The following is a 20,244-nucleotide window of genomic DNA, read 5'->3' on the forward strand; positions in this document are numbered from 1 at the left end:
GCTCTGTAGAACATTGAGGCATTACCAATCTTCCACTAAATGAGCTCCTAAGTCCACTAAAGGTACAATGTAGTGGATAACCTTTGTAACACATAATAGTTTTTAATTTTGCCCTTGTTCTCTTTTCCACAGTAATCTCAATTGAATCAGGATTAAGGCCAATAACCGAGCCTGCCTTTCTAATCAATTTATTAATCCTATTTCTATCATCTACAGTGATACTGCATCCCCAACAGAGCACTGCATAAAACAAAACACTAGCTACGATTCCCTGATAAAAAAACATAAATAAGATTCCTACTTACTCCAATAGAACTCAACTTCCTCCGAAAGAATTGTGCCTTCTTAAAAACAGCCTCACTATTCTTCTTCCAGTTCAGTTTACTGTCCAAATGGACACCAAGATATTTATAAGACTGAACAATCTCTACTTTCTGACCATTAATAATCACTGGTTCTATCACTTCTTTTTTTCTTCTGAAATCAATTATCAATTACTTAGTCTTCTCCACATTCAATTTTAGGAAATTTTCATCACACCATCTAACAAATAACTCAACCTTTCTTCTATAGTCCACATCGTTGCCTTGATTAATTAGACCCACAAGGGCAGTATCATCCGAAAACTTTCGTATACAACATTAATTTTGAGTGTGCCAGAATAGAATAGAATAGAATAGAATAGGTAACATTTTACAATAAGGTTCCAATAGGTGACATTAGGTAATTAATGCATTGATAATGTGAAATATATTTGGTACAGTTTTTATTAATATTTTTTTTTAAATGTGTTATTTTAACACAAACAACTTTTCATTTGAAAAATGTGTTAATAAATTATGAAATTAACATTAACTAAGATTAGTGTTTTTTTTTGTCATTGTTACTTAATATTATCTGATGTAGTTAACTAATGTTTACAAAAGTAACCATATTGTAAAGTGTTAAGGCCCTTTCATACCAAGAACCATAACTATAATATAAAGATATAGTTGTAAAAGTTGTTCTAAATATAAAAGAATAGCAGAGTTCACACCACAGCTATAACAATAACAGCACAGAGAAATTATATTGTTGGAATCACTTTCAGAGCTATTTGTTTCCAGCTGATGAACGATAAAAACATTGACAGCCAATCAGAATCCATCCTGCTTTAAAGAGCTTGAGCATTTAAAGTGACGGACAACAAAACTGCAGCGCGCTTAGAATAAACAGAACATACTGTCCGCTTGTGTGGATGCAAATATAGTTATCATTATAGTTATCTTTATAGTTAGCATTCTTGGTGTGAACGGGCCTTTACCAAAAATATGTAATGATTCTTTCACTGCGGTCTGCAACTTTAACTGAACAGACCTGCTGTCTGCAATGTCCAGTTTAGATCCACTAGTTAGTATAAACCACTTTTATGATACTTTATAGCATTTTTTGTCTTAACTTTAGTTTTCCACAGATAAAGAGAAATAATATAGGTTTTAAACGAGATGAGTAAATGATAAACCTATATATATATATATATATATATATATATATATATATATATATATATATATATATATATATATATATATATATATATATATATGAGTGAACTATCCCTTTAAACCTATCAGGTTTTGACAATCTGTTTCCTAACAAGACAAGAGTGAAGCACCAACAGGCAACCTCTTCCTAAAATTCCCAAATGCAATGGAGTTTCTTGTTTGACACATACTTGAGGGTTTCTGCAGACTGGCATTATTGCAGCCGACGTATGTGTGTGTCCTCGCTGGAGCTGTTTCCTTCAGTATGTAAACGGACAGGACCCTGCCATCACTAACACTTACTGCTGTTGCTGCTCTAATTGAGGTGTTGTACGCTCTCGTACCTTCCAGTTTAACTCCTCGACGCCCTCACACACACACATACAAATGCGCTCAACGATCCCACACATGTGCGTTTACATTGAGAAAAACCCAGGAGAAGATTTGGCTCGTGCAAAGAGGAGGTTGGCGTGACGGTGAGCTTCAAGACGAATAAGGAAGACGTTTGTGAGGGAGTTTAGTGGGAAGTTTCATGTACAATCATGTAAGTTATTCTCTACTGTTGTGTTGTATCATTATGACAATCTTCGTCCTCCTCAACATCCCTGTGATATAATACACATTACAAAACAACCCACAAGTTGGCCCTATTTACACATAGTATTATGATCTGTCTTGAATGTGCTGTTATAAAAATACCGAATTCTGCATCTTCTTAAAAGGCAAAATACTCTAATGAACCGATTCTATTAAGTGAGTCAAGGATATACAGTGCAACCGGTGTTGTCTGATTCCTGAAATTAATGTCTGTTATGAACTGATTCTTTTCAATGAATCAAAAACATACTGTACAGCACAGCCGGTATAGTCTCGTTGCCGAAACGAACGCCTCTCTTATGAACCAGTTCTTTGAATGAAAAGCCATAACAGTAAAGTTTTATATTGTTCAGAAAATATTGTATTTCATATAAATGCTGTTCCTTTGAACTCTCTATTTTGTAACTTTCAACATTGATAATAGAGACTTGAGCAGCAAATCAGCATGATTTCTGAAGGATCATGTGACACTGAAGACTGGAGTTACGATGCTGAAAATTCAGCTTTGACATCACAGGAATAAATTACATTTTAATATATGAAAATAAAATCTAATCTTACCGACCCTAAACCTTTGAACGGTAGTGTACATCACTTACTACATCAGAAACTTTGTGTCATTGGACCAGCTGTACTGAGTCGACCCCTTGTGACCACCAGAAACGGATCTTAGCACCAGGAGTAAAGTGTATTTTGCTCTTCACTGAACTTGGGCTGTTTGGAATTAGGATGTCATGCTCTCCTTTACTAAACACGCTGTGCTTTTATGAAACTTTCAAAGACAGAAGATATGAGAGCTGCCTTTTTCTGTGGCGACGAAGCCTAACTTTAGCTGAGAGAAGAGTCTGAGATATTTCTTAATGCTTGCCTTTAATTCATTCATTAAAGAAGTGCACAGTGTTAAAGGGCCCAACAGAATTGTCTATCAAAGGTCCCTTGATGTAGCTATGAGCTGGATTGGGCCGGGCAGCACGGCTTTGATCACACTGGAGTGGTTAGTTCTTGTCAAAGTTAGTGTCAGGTCTGATCAGTGTTTGTGTTGAGGCCTCTGGCTGTCTAATGGAGCGTATCCAGACATCCTCCACTCACTCTGTCTCACTCACACACACACACACACACACACACACACACACACACACACACACACACACACACACACACACACACACACACACACACACACACACACACACACACACACACACACACACACACACACACACGCACACACACACACACACAACATTTTTCAGAGTCCTGCAGGTAAGCCACAGCTTAAAGCCGGGTCCGTATGTGAAGACTGAAATCATCTGAGCTTACAAATGGAAACCTACTATAGATGCAAGTACTTATCTTCGTCTCGACAAAAGCAACAGTTGGCTTTTGTTTCCCGTTTAAGTGGGGAGCCTTGATGTGATGTATTTATACTATAGAATAATAGAAATCAGCTTTGAAGTTTTCCGTTGTATGTGGTACACAAAAGCTCTCATTACACACATGATCTTGTTTCTGCCCATGGCATTGTTAGGATTCACAAATAGAATTACTTGAAATCTGTCCAAGGATGCAATCTTTCCCACAAAAGTCGCAGTTGGAAAAATGCAGAAAGGGGCCGTTGAATGTTAAGGTGCATTGTGTGTAAATATCATCTGTCCTTGGTTGTGAATCTCCTTGTTGAGTCCGCCAGTCTCTGGAAACACAGAACCGCACAAGAACTGTTCATCAGGGGCTTTATAAATTTGATTTCTGTGGTCATGCAGCTGCATACAAATCTAAGATCAGCATGAGCAACGGCAAGCATCAGCTGGAGTGGCGAAGAGCTCAGGAGCGGTGGAAATGCATTCTTTGATTAATCACTCACTCTTCACCATCTGGCAGTCTGACAAACGGATCTCGGACTGACAGGAGAATCTGAATCTGACTGAGAGGGCGACTCACATTCCCAACCTTCCACGCATGCATGTTGCCAGCTGTAAAGTTTGACGGAGGAGGAATAAGAATAGTCTAGGGCTGTTTTTTCATGGTTTAGGTTAGTGTTTTTCCTTCAGGGATGTTATAACACATTCACACGTATATAAATGTGTGTTTTGTGTGCACATATGCACATACTGCATTAATTGCATTAAATTGATCAAAAGGGACAGTATTGACCACTAACTGTGTATTCATCAAAGAATTTCCCCAAAAATATTAAAAAACTGTATTCAACATTTGATAATAAGAAAAGTTATTGAGCAGCAAATCAGCATATTAGAATGATTTCTGAAGGATCATGAAAATTCAACATTCAACAAAAAACTTTGTTATATTGCTGTATGGACCACTTTTATGAAGAGTATATGGTGCATATGGTGTGTCATTTTGTAAATTCGGCTTTGTTGTCACAATAATAATATATTTTAAAATATAAAAACTTCATAATATTAGTTTTTACTGTTAGTTCATACTGTACTTTGGGATTTTTCCAGCCTTAGTGAGAAGACTTTCAGAAACATTAATAAATTCTCAAATGTTTGAATATTAGTATGTATGTATACTGTTTATATACAAGAGTCTACAGTTATTGACCGCAAACGTATTGTGTTTTTTTTTTTTACTCATTATTAATCAAAATTCAATATTCGCTCAACATCAGTACTGACCCCAGTTATGTTCATGTGGATGCAGGAAGGAAACAGCCACTGAAAAAATTCAGCATTGACTGGAAACTCTTTCCAGAGAAGTGTGTTACTGCAGTATGGACCAACATCATATTATTCTCCATCATTTGTGGAATGAAATGTTCACAAAGCAGATGTCCTCATATTTTTGGCCATATAATATAATTACGCAGCTTATATCAGCACACCTTGGAGTAGATTTGCACAATTCTATCTCCTGTCTGTCATTTTGTGTCTCTCAAACCAAGCCAAATCGCTCGCTCGCTCTCACTTACTATCCCGCTCTCTCTCTCTCTCTCTCTTTCCTCTCCTCTCTAATGGCTGTCAGGCTTTCGGAAAGCCAAGGCTGTGTGTCTGAAGCAGCAGGTTTGTAGGGTGTGTAGAGGAGAAATGGTTCTGGCTCTCCCCATTTCAGTGCGGTTCAGAACGGCCGCCAGAGCGTAATTGCCTGTTGAATGCTTTCCCACTTCCAGCACCCTCGCTCACTCACCCGCTCCCCATCCACCTGTGCTGCCTTTTTTCTGCTTCCCTTTTTATAAGACGACTCTGTGGCAGCTTTGACATGTCAAAGAGTTATTCTGGGTCTATTTTAAGAACACCATTTTATGCTTTTTGAATGCTGGGAAGTGCTCAAGGTGTTTTTTTTTTTTCTTTTTGTTATAGATTTGTCTCTTTTTCTTTGTCCTGTTTCTAGGAGGCTCCTGCTGTTTTACATACAGCTGCCCCAAAAAGTGTTTGGACACTTTATATAGTATATTAACAATGTTTTTATGATCATTTTATTTTTGTTAAGGAAGTGCCCAGATGCTTTTTACGTCTTTATTTTGATCAATAGATATATTTTATCGTTTTAAAATGGAAGAAAAAAACTTTTTTTGAAACATTTTGCTAGTGTTCTGCTGACTTTAAAGTAAATATAATTTGGTTTGTTAACAAAGGACATTCATTCACTGTATGTCATTTGTGACCTTATTATTGAAAGGTCTGTTAAAACATGTATAATGTGTCTTGATTGATTGGATTCCACTTACATTTTGCCACATACATGAAAAATAGATATTAATTCCATCTCCTAAACTATATGGAAATATACCAAAGCTCTCTCCAAAAGTATGTTCTATATAGTATGAATGTGTGTAGTATGAATGTAATTTGGATATACTACATTCACCATGCTTTCATTATCATGTGACCAGCATCAGTTACGTCGCTTTCATGAATCCTCTCCCGTGGCCTCATGGGATAGTAAAGTGTCCATCTGTAGAAATCCATGAAGCAATCTTGTTTCCTTTGCATGAAATTTTGTCATATTTCAGCTTATTTAATTTTGCAGTGCAATGATTCTTATACTTATTTCATTGGTGTTTTCCTTGATTCTTCTGTGCTCAACAGGACTCTAATGCAGATGCTCTAGAGCTGAACCTGTCCTGTCCTCATGGCATGGGAGAGAGAGGTATGGGACTGGCCTGTGGACAGGTAAGATTACACATACATAGCATAGCACCTCATTTCAGAAACAAAATTCTGTTTTTATTAACTCATGTTGTTCCAAACCTGTGTGATTTGCCTTCCTCTGGAAAACACATTTGTGACCCTGGATCACAAAACCATTCACAAGTCGCACGGGTATATTTGTGGCAAAAGCCAACAATACATTGTATGGGTCAAAGTTATCGATTTTTCTTTTATGCCAAAAATCATTAGGATATTAAGTAAATATCATGTTCCATGTAGATATTTAGTAAATTTCTGTGTGAATGCAACACAATTGCGAACATAAATGGACAACTTTAAAGGCGATTTTCTCAATGTTTCAGATTCAGATTCCAGATATTCAAATAGTTGTACCTCGGCCAAATATTGTCCTATCCTAACAAACCATACATCAATGGAAAGCTTATTTATCCAGCTTTTCATGTGATGTATAAATCATGACTCGATTAAAGTCATGATTTAATCATGAAAGTTCTTCCACTGTAAAAAAATATATATTTTTCAAAGATGTAAATAAAACAAAGATGATTGGAGTTCGTTTTACAAGAAAATACAATTTTAGACTTTCTACTTCAAAATTGCACATTTATTTCGGTGTTACTTGGCATTTACAAGCAACTTCTGAGTGAAAATAGTTTTGTGGATCCTACACACCTTTTTCCGTGTAAGGTCTTTTTTTTTTCAGTTGATCTGGTAAATGGTCTATGGGGGTCAGTGAATAACAAATTTAAGTTTGTTCCTCACCAAAATGGTTTGACTTGGTATACAGCAGAAGATTCATAGGAACCACTTTTATGGTGCTTTTGCATCCTCTATGAGGTTTAAAAGCTTCATTTTCCCACTCATTAGAACTGCATGAACGTGAAAAACTTTTGTGTTCTAAGCAAGTGAGAAAAGTCATATCAGTAAAGGCAACGCTGGGAATTTATTCAGAGCTCTCCTGCGAAAACAGTGGCGAGGTGACAGGAAATCACAGGCAGACGGGACGGAAGATGAATCTGGAAATGGCACGAGTTGGACTCAAACTCAGGTGACCTGCAGAAGAGCCACTTCGCATTGGTGATGGAGCATGTGTGCACCACATCTCCGCTCCCAAGCTGTGTGTTTTTCAGCCGGGAGATCCTATAAGCCTCACAAGACATTCAAATGCAGAAGAAATGGACAGAGCTGGTCATAAGAAGGCATCTAATGGCACCTCATTCCTCTCCATCTCCCTTCAGCTTCGTTATGGTTGTGAGGAGAGCAAGAGCTGTTTCCCCCCTCAAACAGGACACAAAGCCATTGTGCTCCTGCAGAGACTCTAAACGAGCCCTGCGCTACCTCACACACACACACACACATATATGAAGCTAATCACAGCCTGCCTCCTGGCAGCTAACCTCTGTGTGAACTAACGCAAGGCAATATCATTTAATCACACTGTTTGCCACACGCTCTCTCTCTCGTGCTCTCTCTCTATTGCTGGCTTTTTCCGTCTGTCTGTCTGTCTCTCTCTGTCTTTGCTTCCTATTTATTTTTCCCTGTCTTGATCACCCCCATCTGTATGTTTCTGTCTCTCCTGCTTCTACTGTGGGGAACAGGAGGAGGTCTCGTTGATTGTATGAGAATAAGTAGGAAATTGTGCACCGGTACAAAAATGTATGATTGCAGCCCCATACTGTTGGGTATTTAATCAGGGAGCATGGCCCTCTCTTTGAACCCTGGAGCGTACGGCACACTGGGCTAATGCAGCTCTATCTGGACACAGCACTGTCGGAGGGGAAACTCATTTACATTTTACAAAGACAGAAATCAACTCACAAAGATGTAAATATGCTAATGCTAAACAGTTTCTCTCTCCGAGCGCGGATGCTGGAGAACCTCAGGAATCTGAAGCGATGCATTGTTTCGGTTGAGGCGTAGCTGGATTTCTCTTTTTAACTGAACTACGTATTGTTCTGTACTAGAGTCTGTTTATGATTTATGGCAAATGTTTGTGCTACAGCTTTGGGTTACTGTGGTCGTCATGTGTTTATCACTGATTCTTCAGACACAGGACAAAATATTTTCAAATGTACCTGTTATTAGTTTAAAAATTAAAAAATGTCACTGTGTGATTAATCAGAGATGATCACTAGAATGTTCTAACACGGATGTATCATTTTAGTTTTATTTTATCATGTTTGATCAAAATTATGATAAAATATTAGTACATTATGACTCACACCCTCTAAAACCATGTGTCCTCACTTAATGCTTTATATTATATTATATTACATTAATTTGATCTCTTAATAAAGTTACTTTATTCTGACAGAAGGAAGAGTTTAATGTAAAAGATTACTAATTTAGAGCCCGATCTCATGAAAGTGCGTATCTATACCGCGAATGTCATTTCTCGTGCCATTTATACGGCAAAAATGTTTTTTGCGTCTATATGATACGCAGTTTTCGCGTGCATATGATACGCACTTTATGGCGTGTAATACGCACGCACTCCCCACCCCCCTCCCCCCTAAACCTACCCAAGGGGTTTTCAGTGCGTAGCATATGCACGCAAAAAACATTTTTGGCGTATAAATGGCACGAGAAATGACATTCGTGGTATAGATACGCACTTTCATGAGACTGTGTTGCTAATTTAATAATATATATTTTTATACCTACTATGAAGTCAACAAGGATAGATAGACAGACAGACAGACAGACAGACAGATAGGCAGATAGACAGATGTTTTCTCCAAAACCCATTGGGAACAATTACAGCTCTGAGTCTTCTCCTATAATGCCTGATGAGTTTGGAGAACACATGACAAGAGATCAGAGATCATTCCTCCATACAGAATCTCTCCAGATCCTTCAGATTCCCAGATCCATGTTGGCGCTTCTTCTCTTCAGTTCAGCCCACTCATTTTCTATAGGGTTCAGGTCAGGGACTGGGATGCCCATTGCAGATGCTTGGTTTTGTGCTCATTTTTGTTTTGATTTTGATGGTTGTTTTTGGATCACTGTCCTGTTGGAAGATCCAAACATGGCCCGTTATAAGATTTCTAGCACAGGTTGTCAGGATTTTAATAATAAATAATTGTAACTTTTTTTTGTCTAACAGTGTTAACAATGTTGAGTTTATAGGCAAGGCAAAAACACATTTTTATGAATCCCAAATAATTATTTTGATACACAATACTTCCATTTCTTTAGTTTTGTAGCAGTGCTCAAGAATCAGTGATATGACAATCACCACAGCTGAAGGAGCTGTCAGTGGTGCTGAAAACAGTCATACAATCTGCAGGACAAAGTACTTTCCCTTCCTGCCTGATTTATATTTATAGATCCACCTTACATGTGATATTGTCTCCGGTGGACAACATATTGCGCCCGTGCCTTACTTTACACTGCCCGTGCCGTGTTTCAGATGTGTTCGAGTCCTGAGCTTCATTACCTCCGCAACATATTCATTGATCTTCCACTGCAACTTCAGTCGTACCATGTGTGTTTGCCCATGTTTTAGAGTCGGATGTGTGTGCGCACAGTGAGTGATCCCAGGCTAGGATTCAATGCCCTCTCCTTGAGATTGATGCGTCTCATAAGTGTCCCGAGCCTCACCGGGACTAGTTCTTCCAGGATTTCGAGGAAAAGGGTTCCAGACACGTCTAGCCAGAGGTGCCTCTCTTCCTGCATTCAAAGCACCAGCGAAGCGCGAGCCCTGAGCTCGGAGCCTTGAAAGCCAAGCTTACAAACACTTGTCAGCCAGAGGCCTTTAATAAGCTGTCATAGGCCTTCCCACCGCCGCTGAGCACCCCTCTGCGAGGACATTAAGTTCTTACAAGCAGCATCTGTTTCAGGGCCAGGCACCTGCCTCTGGCCCTAGCGCTCCGCTAATGCTTTTCTACCTTCCCTTGACCATGCTCCCTGCTGTTAGCCACTATGTTTTAGCCCCGCCACCAGTGACCTATGCACAGATGGACACGCACACACACTTGTTCTCGCAGACATCTGCTGGCCAGCCTCCATTATGCTTCTGGAAATCTTAATGTGCTCTCAATCTCCTCTGCGAGCCCGAAGGTGCTGTTTTTTCTCCTCGCTCAAGCATTTCATTCCTCAGGGCGCTCGGGTCCCTGGCGCTGCCATCCCTGATCACCCTGTCTCTGCACAGTTCTCTTTTCCCTCTCTTTTTGGGTTTTTCTGTCTTCTCTCTGTGGACCGTAGAACATTCTGGTTGCTACCCTCTGACAAGATTTAGTGTGTATGTGTGTGTGTGTGTGTGCGTGTGCGTGCATGTATGTGTGTGTGTGGTTTGCCAGCCTTGTTATAAATGCTTGCTGCCCACATCCCTCCCACGGCCCATACTGGTGGCTATTTTCCTCCAATGCACCACATATCATCCCCTCATGTTCCTCGGCACAAAAAGAAACTTGTTCAGATTAGGCCTGCACAATATATTGAAATAAAATGGCTATCGTGATATGGCTTAGTGCAGACTGCGATTTAATTAAATAAATATATGCGCAACTGACAGTTATGGTGTTATTATTGAGAGATACCAGGGTCTGTGGTTCAACCATTGGAGAAAGCATAATAGCCAACCTGGATCACGTATACCTTGATAACCAATCACATTACAGCCTTGCCGTTCATTTCTTTTTAGAATTGTACCACAGTCAATCAGTGTTTGCGGATACCATCAAAATGAATGGTAAACTGGATCCTACCTGCTGCCAAATTGTATGCGACTTCTCTTAAAAAACAGCTTTTTTTTGGAGTAAACTCTAAAAATAGATCAATCCAAAATGTATGTTTAATGGAAAACATGTTGAAGATTAGCCGATAGGCTGTCGATTCATTAAATGATAAGCTGTTTTCCCACTAAAGCAGTTTGTTGAGTGTAGTGAAGCCTCTCTCCATTGGCATCCATTCAAAAAAAGAAAAGAAAAAAAAACAGCCTCTGGTCTCCTTCCCCGTGTACTGAAGCATTACTTTTTCTTTTTTTTTTTTTGCTAACCTTGGAGGCCTGCCTTTAAGCAGCTTTGCTACTGACTCTAGATTGGCATTGCTCATCCAAAGCATGCATCCATTTGTAACCTGACAAAATAAAAGTTTGATTGTTTTAAGCGTTTGAAAGAACTTGGAATTAAGATGTAAATATTAGTAATATTTAGTTGGTAATTGTAATTTTACAGTTGTACTGTACGATCAAATCATTTTTATTAAACACTCGATTTGTTATTTGAAAAATAAACATTAATGTATTTCTTCATATCGCAATATATATTGCGTAAAAAGTAAATATCGCATTGTGAGTTTTGTCCAATATCATTCAAGCGTTGTTCGCTTCTCACGCCATGTCAGCGTCGGCCATCGGCTTGTCGTGTTCAGGCCGCAACATCTTGAGTCAGAAACTATAGCTGGAGGGTACGATCCACAATAAGTTTCTTGTGCACAGAGGCTGCGTTTCAATCAAACGTGATGGGCTACAGCAAGTTAGACAATAGGGCTTTTCCTCAAAAGCGCCTCATTTCTATCTCTTTGTTTGTTGCTTTGTGCTCATCCCTTTTCTTTCACTCACTCTGACACTTTTCCGCCAAAAAAAAAAGGAAAGAAAAAAAACATAAGAAAGAGATGTTTTATGGGCCCACACATGCTATGAACAAACACGCTCATATTCAGAGGAAAACAGAAATGCCCCGAAGCATCGCATTTCCAACAGATGTCTGAGGAGCCCGGAGCCTGGTACGACAGAGGCACATCACATTTCCATTTGGCACATCTCAGCCGTATCTCTGAGTTATGACAGTTTGCGCTACTCTCAAGATGCGCTACTCTCAAGATGCGCGCCATTCAAATCTCATTCATTATGAATGCCGGTGATTTGGAGGACTGCCATCACGTTGCTCTCTAGAACCACAACAGAGGAGGAGATGCGGCTACACTATAAAACACACTTTATTCTGCTCCAGATGTTGCTGGAGATGGGTTATTTTCCTTCGTTTAAAAGTCCTGAGAGACTCGAGCTGTATCCGATTCAATGTTTTATTTCTGTATGCAGGACATTTTAGCTAAATTTGACTTGTTGCACTTACAGTCTTGTCTCATAAAGGAGAACCAGTGTTCAAATTACAAGCGGTTTAGGGGAGGCCAAGACCCCCTATTTTCATTCATAATCACACCTAGTTATCTCTATAATCAGGGAGGGAGGTGTTTTTACAGCAGGTCGTAACCTCCAAAACATCAGATTGAAATTGATTTAAAAAATATTAGAAACGTCAAAAATAACGTCAATGACAATAGCAAGGTGCAGTGCTATATATCTATAGCATATATATTTAGTATAGCATGGGGTAAAACTGATCCTGGTTACACTTTTATTTCTGTGGTGAAATTGAAGAAACAAATGCATTATATACACTACCGTTCACTACCAGGCTCGGTGAAAAAAAAAAAAAAAAAAATTTAATACATTTTTTACAGCAAGGATGCATAAAATTGATCAAGAGTGACAGTAAAGACATTTATAATGATACAAAATATTTCTATTTCAAATAAATGCTGTTCTTTTGAACTTTCTTTTCAAAGAATCGTCAAAAAATGTATTAAAGTTTGCTCAAAATGACTATGCAGCACAATATCAACATTGATAATAATAATAAATGTTTCTTTAGCAGTAAATCAGCATATTAGAATGATCTCTGAAGGATCATGTGACACTGAAGACTGGAGTAACGATGCTGAAAATACAGCTTTACATCACAAGGAAAAAAAAGAATTTTAAATTGTAAGAATATCCCACAATATTACTGTTTTGGGGAGCATAAGAGATTTCTTTCAAAAATTAAAATAAACTGACCGACTTTAAACTGTTGAATGATGGTGTGCATACTGGATATAAAAGAATATAAGATATAGGGGTGATCGGGGTTACTTGTCTATTAAATGTTTGTAACAATAGTAGAAGGTTGTTTTACATTTATTCTAATTTAATTTTTGTTTCAAACAAACATGCAAAATCACTGCTAGAGACACATTTGTGTAACTGGACTTGACTGCAATCCTATCAGAAAGTTGCACACGCAATATACTTAGTTTTAATCTAAATATTATATCTCTATATATTATATATTGTTGCTTACTGAATGACAAGGACATGAGAGACCTGAGCTGTTCTGAGAGAAGGCTGGGGGGAAGGGAGCGGGAAAAGGCAGCCGCATAAGTAAAAAAGCAACATGAAGGCAGCGATGTGTTTCAGACGACATGCTCAGACACAACAACGTTTTCCTCCCTGGCCACATCTGAGAGAGTTCATGAGGGGATCGCTAAACCATTTGGAGTCCTTGGTGTGTGTGTGTGTGTGTGTGTGTGTGTGTATGTGTGTATGGGTGGGTGAGCAGCAGAAAGAGAGAGACTGAATGTCAGTGAGGGAAAAAAAGAGAGATTGAGAGAAAACACATTTTGAACATTGCCTCTGTGCTCTGTGGCCAGTGTTCGGTGAATATTTAGGGCAGCCTTGCTGCTTTAAAATGGACCAGCAGATGAATGGGGTATGCACCTCAAATGTCCCAGTTTGTGCTTTTTGTCGTTTTGGGTCCCCTGAATTAACTGCAGGAAGTTCCTGAATGTCCAGAATGAATGTCAAAACAAGTCTTAAATAGCATTTTCTTTCTGTGATCTACAGAAGCCTGTAATGAAATTTGACTCTTCATCCCCATCACTCTAGGACACCGAGCTGGTGAGGAACATCTGTCGCTGGGTCCGAAGGGCTACCACCATCCCCTTCTTCGCCAAGCTCACACCAAACGTCACCAACATTGTTGACATCGCCAGAGCTGCATATGAGGGTATGAACAGCCTCACCTACACACACATATATATATATTTATACACACTACCGATCAAAAGTTTGGGGTCTCACTCTTTTTTAAAAGAAATCTTTTATGCTCACCAAGGCTATATTTATTTGATCAAAAATACAGTAAAAACTGTAATATTTTGTAATTACGGTTTCAAATAACGTTTCTATTTGAATATATTTTAAAATTAGTCATTTAAAATAATTTATTTTTGTGATGGCTTCAGTGTCACATGATCCTTCAGAAATCATTCTAATATGCTGATTTGATACTCAAGAAACATTTCTCATTATTATCAATGTTGAAAATGGTTGTATTTTTTATGATACCTTTTTTCCGGATTCTTTGATGAATAAACAGTTATAAAGAACAGCATTTATTTGAAATAGAAGTATTAACTGTTACTTTTGACCATCCATCCTTGCTGAATAATTTATTTTAATTTGGGATGCACCGATATGAAAATTTTGGCCAATACTGATAACCGATAACCCTTTGTATTTGAAAGCCGATAACCAATATATTGTCCGATAAATCTAAATCCAATTTTTTTAATCATTTTTTAGAGCCTGATTAAAAAAAAAAAATTCTCACCATTAAAAGCCATGACTCAAACACACAATTATAATGTTCTCATTGTAATTGTATGTAGCCTATATGACAGATTTGCACTGCACTTAACCTCATTTTCCTTTTTGAAGTGATTTCAGTCATATTTTAAGCAATTCAAAACCATCATGGTGAACAGTGCGCATCTGACCTGTCTCAGCTCAAGGAAATAATCATATTTTTTATGAGCTTTAATATTTTATATCGGCCAAATTTTCTTACCGAACAGATAACGATAACATTAAAAATGTTTATATATCGGCCGATACCGATATGCATCCCTAATTTTAATGTATGGTCAAAAAAAAAAAAAAAAAAAAAAAAACATCTATTTGAAATAGAACTCTTTTGTAACATTATCCAGTACATGTATTTACTGTCACTTTTGAGCAATTTAATGCACCCTTGCTGAATAAGTGTTAGTTTCTTTGAAAAAACAATTTACTGACCCCAAAACTTTGAACACTAGTGTACATTCAACAAGTCAAGTCGCCTTCATTTATATAGCACTTTATACAATACAGATTGTTTCACAGCAACTTTACACTGAAATAAATTCAGTGTTGATTCAATTTTGTTGTAGAGATCATCAATTATTAAATAAGTTCATTTCATCTATAAAGCAGTTCTGCAAAAAATGATCTCATAGTCCAGCTCAGTTCAGTTCTCATACAACAGCGTCAGTGCAGTCAGATCAATAATATTGTTGAATATTAAGTGAAAAATTACCTTTAAAAATTATCTTAAATGACCTAATCAGTCGTTTTCAAATTACATTTCCATAATCATGACATTATAATTAGGACATGCATAATCATTCTACTACTACTTCTAGATGTTTATTTATCCCATAGAATGTACAACGGTTGTATCTGTGTGTACAGACCTAAGTGCTAATCAGCATATTCTGAGTAAACGAAGACATGTTATCCCTGATATTCACTTCTGCTTACTCATTCCGTTTATTACACTGCAATTAAAGTCATTTAACCCCATCATTCATTCTCATTCATGTCCTTTACAATAGAAGACAAGAGGATGAAGGGTACATTGTTCAATGTTGGCCAGTAACCTTTTTAAATAAAAGATTTTCTGTGTATTGATTTACATTCAATTTGTTCTTTTATAAATCTTGATTTGTTCCTGCGTAACATGGGATAACATCCATACAAATTAGCATCAAAATCGAATCATCCTTGCAGTTATAAATGAGGCCCTGGTGAGGTGATGCTGATCTTTTTGACAGGGTTACCAAGAGCAGGGTATTCATATGTTGCTACATTACTGAAACAGCTTCTTCAACACAGTGTGGCTGGTTCAGGCTTTTGTAAGACCCTCTGTGGATGTTTGTAGGCGGGGCAGATGGAGTCACAGCCACCAACACCGTATCTGGACTGATGGCTCTCAAAGCCGACGCCACACCCTGGCCTGGGATTGGCAGAGGCGCGAGAACTACATACGGTGGCGTTTCTGGTAAGAGTGTGTGTGTGTGTGTGTGTGTGGGGTGTTGGCTGCAGAGATGTCTGGGCTTGCTCTGGTCTGGTCCTGCCTGCGCAGACAGATGGACTAGATCAGGTGTGAAAGTACTGGGCATGCTCTCTGCTCTCTAGAAATGGATCTACAGTGTGGGAGGCTTGTAGTAAAAATGACATGAATTCAGCTTGAAGACACTGCAATAAAATAATTTTGTTAATCTGTATTTTTAGCTTATTTTGCCAGTAAAAATATTTTAAATATATCTTTAAAACAAGGTAGATTTACTTGAGAAGCATAATTACATATTATTCAATCAATTACATATTTATCATTTAAATATTAAATAATATTATTTTAAATGATAATAAAAAAAATGATACATTACTGATAAATATTTGTTTCTTTTTTTAAGCATAATTTCAACAAAGTTGTGTGTGACTTATGCTTAAAGCAAGAAACATCTAGTTTACCAATGGGGTAAGAAACATAGCTAAACTTATTTCAAGATTCAAATTAGTCTTAAATCAAAACATGCTTTAATTTGCCAATCGCTATTTTTTTAATTAAATTAAATAAAAAAATTAAATAATTTTTTTATTAAAATTCATTTAAAAACTACAAATAATACTGTTTTAATTGATAATAATATATTTTATACATTACTGGTTAATAGTTTTTTCTTGTTTTAAGCATAAATCCAACTAAATTTAGACTTTAAACAAAAAATAAATTACCAGTGGGGTAAGGAAAATAAACTTAATTTAAGATTCAAATGAATGTTTTAATTCGAAAACATTTTTTAAATTTAATGTCAATCAGGATTTTGTTTTTCCAGTAAAAATGTCTTACTTAAATATACATAAAATAGATTAATTTGAGAAGCAACATTCAATTAATCCTATCATAATCAATAATAAAAATTATTTTTCATACATTATTGGTAATTTTCTTTTTTTCTTGTTTTAAGCATAAATCAAACTAATTTAGTGAGGCTTAAAAAATAATAGAAAATAGAAAAAAAAATGGTTTAATATCTTAACAAAAGTACCGGTAAATTGATCATTTAAGGATGTTTAGATATTTTTACTGATAAACAAGATAACTAATTAATTTTTTTTTTTGCAATTGTGTCATATTTTTGTACATACAGTATATCACTGCAAATGTGTGTACACTACAGTCAAGGTTATACAAACAATGTATGTATTTAAAAATTTATTTTATTAGTGTTCGGAAAGAACATTAAGGTCAGTATGCATCTGTGCACTTATTACCACTAATAAAGACAATCTCTGTGGTCACACATATAAAACAACATTTAACAGATTAAATAAATGACAGATGATTCACACACAGTATGTGCTTTATAGTTTCAGCTGTGTAGAGTTCAGTGTGTTTAAGCTTCACGTCAGCACACCTCTCCCTTCTCCCTTCAGCTGAGCTGCCACAATGTCTGCAGAGGCAAGGACAGGGTCAGAAACACGGCCTGCATTAAAAATTAATACTCATACTATTGAGGCTCTATTTTATGCAAGCAAAACTGACTGGCTGTCATATTTTTCACTTTTAAAGTCTTATGGGCCTCACCGTGCAGCTCTCCCATGGGACCCAGCCTTGCAGCAATGGTCTAAGACGCTGCCCGAGACCAACCTATTGATCAGCGGGGCCCTAAAGGGCCCATGCGGCCCCACATATTTTATCTACTCCCAGTACAGTAGCTCTCCTCAGACTTTTTGTTTCAGAAGCCCATATCCAGAGCACATAAAAGCATGTGAAGAACATCCAGGGGCACATAAATGTGTGCCGCCCCGAGCTCTCGGTGGAACTGGCTTGATTCTCTAATGTATTCAGTAATTTAATGTTTAACTCGGCAGCAATGGCCAGGTTTAAGGTGCTTTAATTTATGTGGCAAGCGGTTGAAAATCAATCTTTTCTGACATGTTTTTTTTTTTTCTCACAACTTTTAAATCCGTTTTTATGAAAGTTTTTTGCATTTGCCACTAATGTTTAGTATTGAGACAGAGGGGGTATTTTTAAATTTTAGACTAATTATAACCATTAGTTGATTAATAAATATTTGTTTAGTGCTGTTAGTTCCCCACCCACAATTGTTTTTATTCTTAGTTTGGTTCAGATCAGGGGTTTTCCATTGATTCAATAATCAAAAGGTTTCCTCACATGCAAAGGTACCAAACAAACAAATCTTAAGCAGTTTCATTAATTACTCATGCTCGTGTCATTCCAATCCCGTAAGACATTTGTTCATCTTCGAAACACAAATAGAGATCTTTTAAATGAAATCTGAGAGCTTTTTGTTCCTCCATTGACAGCCGTAACACAACTACCACTTTTAAGCCCCAGAAAGTTAGTAAAAACATCATTAAAGTTAGCCATGTGACTCCAGTGGTTTAACCTCAGTTTTATGAAGCTACACGAGTGCTTTGTTTGCGCAAAAGAAATAACATAATTTTCCACTTTAAAGTGGTAAATTATGTTTTTGGAGTGTCAGTGGAGGAACAGAAAGCTCTCAGATTTCATTAAAAAAAGATCTTAATTTGTGTTACGGGTAATTAATGACAGAATTTTTATTTTTGAGTGAACTATCCCTTTAATTTTGTGGCACGGTTCGATTATGGTGTGAACAATTAGTGCTTTCCTTTCACATTTTTCTGACTTCAAACCTTTTTTTAAGTTAGTATACAAATCTAATAATATGAAACTGGGTCAAGACGAGAAGGAGATGACAACATCTCAATCTTTATTGATCATTATTGAAAAATTCTGTCATTATTTATTTAACCTCATATTGTTCCAAACCCAAGATTACTGTCCCTCCATTTAAAAAGTCCATTACGCTTTCAAGCTGCTCAATCGTACATGCAAGAACAAAGCACACTGGTTCTTGTGTGTTAAGCAAGCACTTTTGAGCTCCTGTTTACCATATTTGATGAGCTCTATCTATGTGAATTGTTAAATATTCATATGTGAATAAAAGCCGAAATTAAATCAGTTTAGCATATAAACCGAGAGAAAATCGCTAATTTCTTTAGATGCATCATCGATTTGGTACGGAGCCCCCCTAGTCCCACTTTGTCAAAAAAAATTATTATAACTATCTCGTGGCCTCAAGATAAGTAACTCGTGGCCTCAAGATAGTATAGTATAGTATAGATAGTATTTTTTTTGACAAAGTGGGACTAGGGGGGCTCCGTAATTTGGTGAAAAGGGCTTTTAAGTCTCTCACGTTTCAATAAAATTCTCTTTATTTGTGTTTTGTAGATGAACAAAAGAATTTTCATTTTTGGTTGAAAAATCCCTTTAAAAATCTGTTGTCAACAACATAAAGAAACTTGAATGGCTTTCTTCAGTTCTCTGTTTCTTAAAAAGTTTTTTTTTTATATATATTTTTTTTTATATATACACATTATACATTTGTTGCTGTCAAAGTAACATATTATATAGTCTGTGATGGTAGTCGTGTACATTGCTTCAGATGCAGCTATGTTTATGATTATGTATCTGCCAATACGGGGTACAGATCCAGGCCGCAGTTCTGGTAATTGCTGACCTCTAGTCTAGATCATATGGTCACTTTATTTTTCCTCTGGTTGTGCCTCCCACTGTGATTTCATTTAGCTGGCAGCGTGCTCTTCATTTGATGTGTGTTTTAATGATTGGTCATGCCGACCGACTAGTCTGCTGTCACAGATATATTATTGCATCTCTTTCATTGTGCATGGAAAACCATGTTCCCCAGACGCCCTGGCAGCATCGGCAGGCGTAATTACACCGTCATCCCCGTCTCTTATTTGCTTTTGTTATCTAGCTGGGTGTTTTTGAGGCACAACATATTCGGATGAAGATAGAAATCGTAGAGGATGCTAAGACCCCACGCTCTGTCTCGCGCTGTGTTTGGATTAATAATCAGAGAGTCTGGCACTGGGAGCGGACGCCTCGCACTAACAGATGCCACCGATGTCCTCACTGAGCTGTCAATCACCTCAGCACGGGACCAGACTGAGGATGGCACCCGTCCGGAGCTGTGTTCGCTCACGTTGGAAG

General features: G+C 37.3%; 1 protein-coding gene across 3 annotated transcripts in view; it reads left to right on the forward strand.

Moving 5' to 3' along the window:
* The window catches only part of dpydb (dihydropyrimidine dehydrogenase b), a 162,307-nt gene that overhangs the window by 122,074 nt on the left and 19,989 nt on the right, over positions 1-20,244 (forward strand). For all 3 annotated transcript variants that reach the window (XM_056256973.1, XM_056256974.1, XM_056256975.1), the window contains 3 exons: positions 6,173-6,256; positions 13,965-14,085; positions 16,060-16,179. In XM_056256973.1, the coding sequence (XP_056112948.1) occupies positions 6,173-6,256; positions 13,965-14,085; positions 16,060-16,179 (325 nt within the window). The remainder of the gene's footprint in view (positions 1-6,172; positions 6,257-13,964; positions 14,086-16,059; positions 16,180-20,244) is intronic.

Source organism: Rhinichthys klamathensis, unplaced genomic scaffold, assembly GCF_029890125.1.
Source record: "Rhinichthys klamathensis goyatoka isolate OS25496 unplaced genomic scaffold, OSU_Roscu_1.1 h1tg000134l_1, whole genome shotgun sequence".
NCBI lineage: Eukaryota > Metazoa > Chordata > Actinopteri > Cypriniformes > Leuciscidae > Rhinichthys > Rhinichthys klamathensis.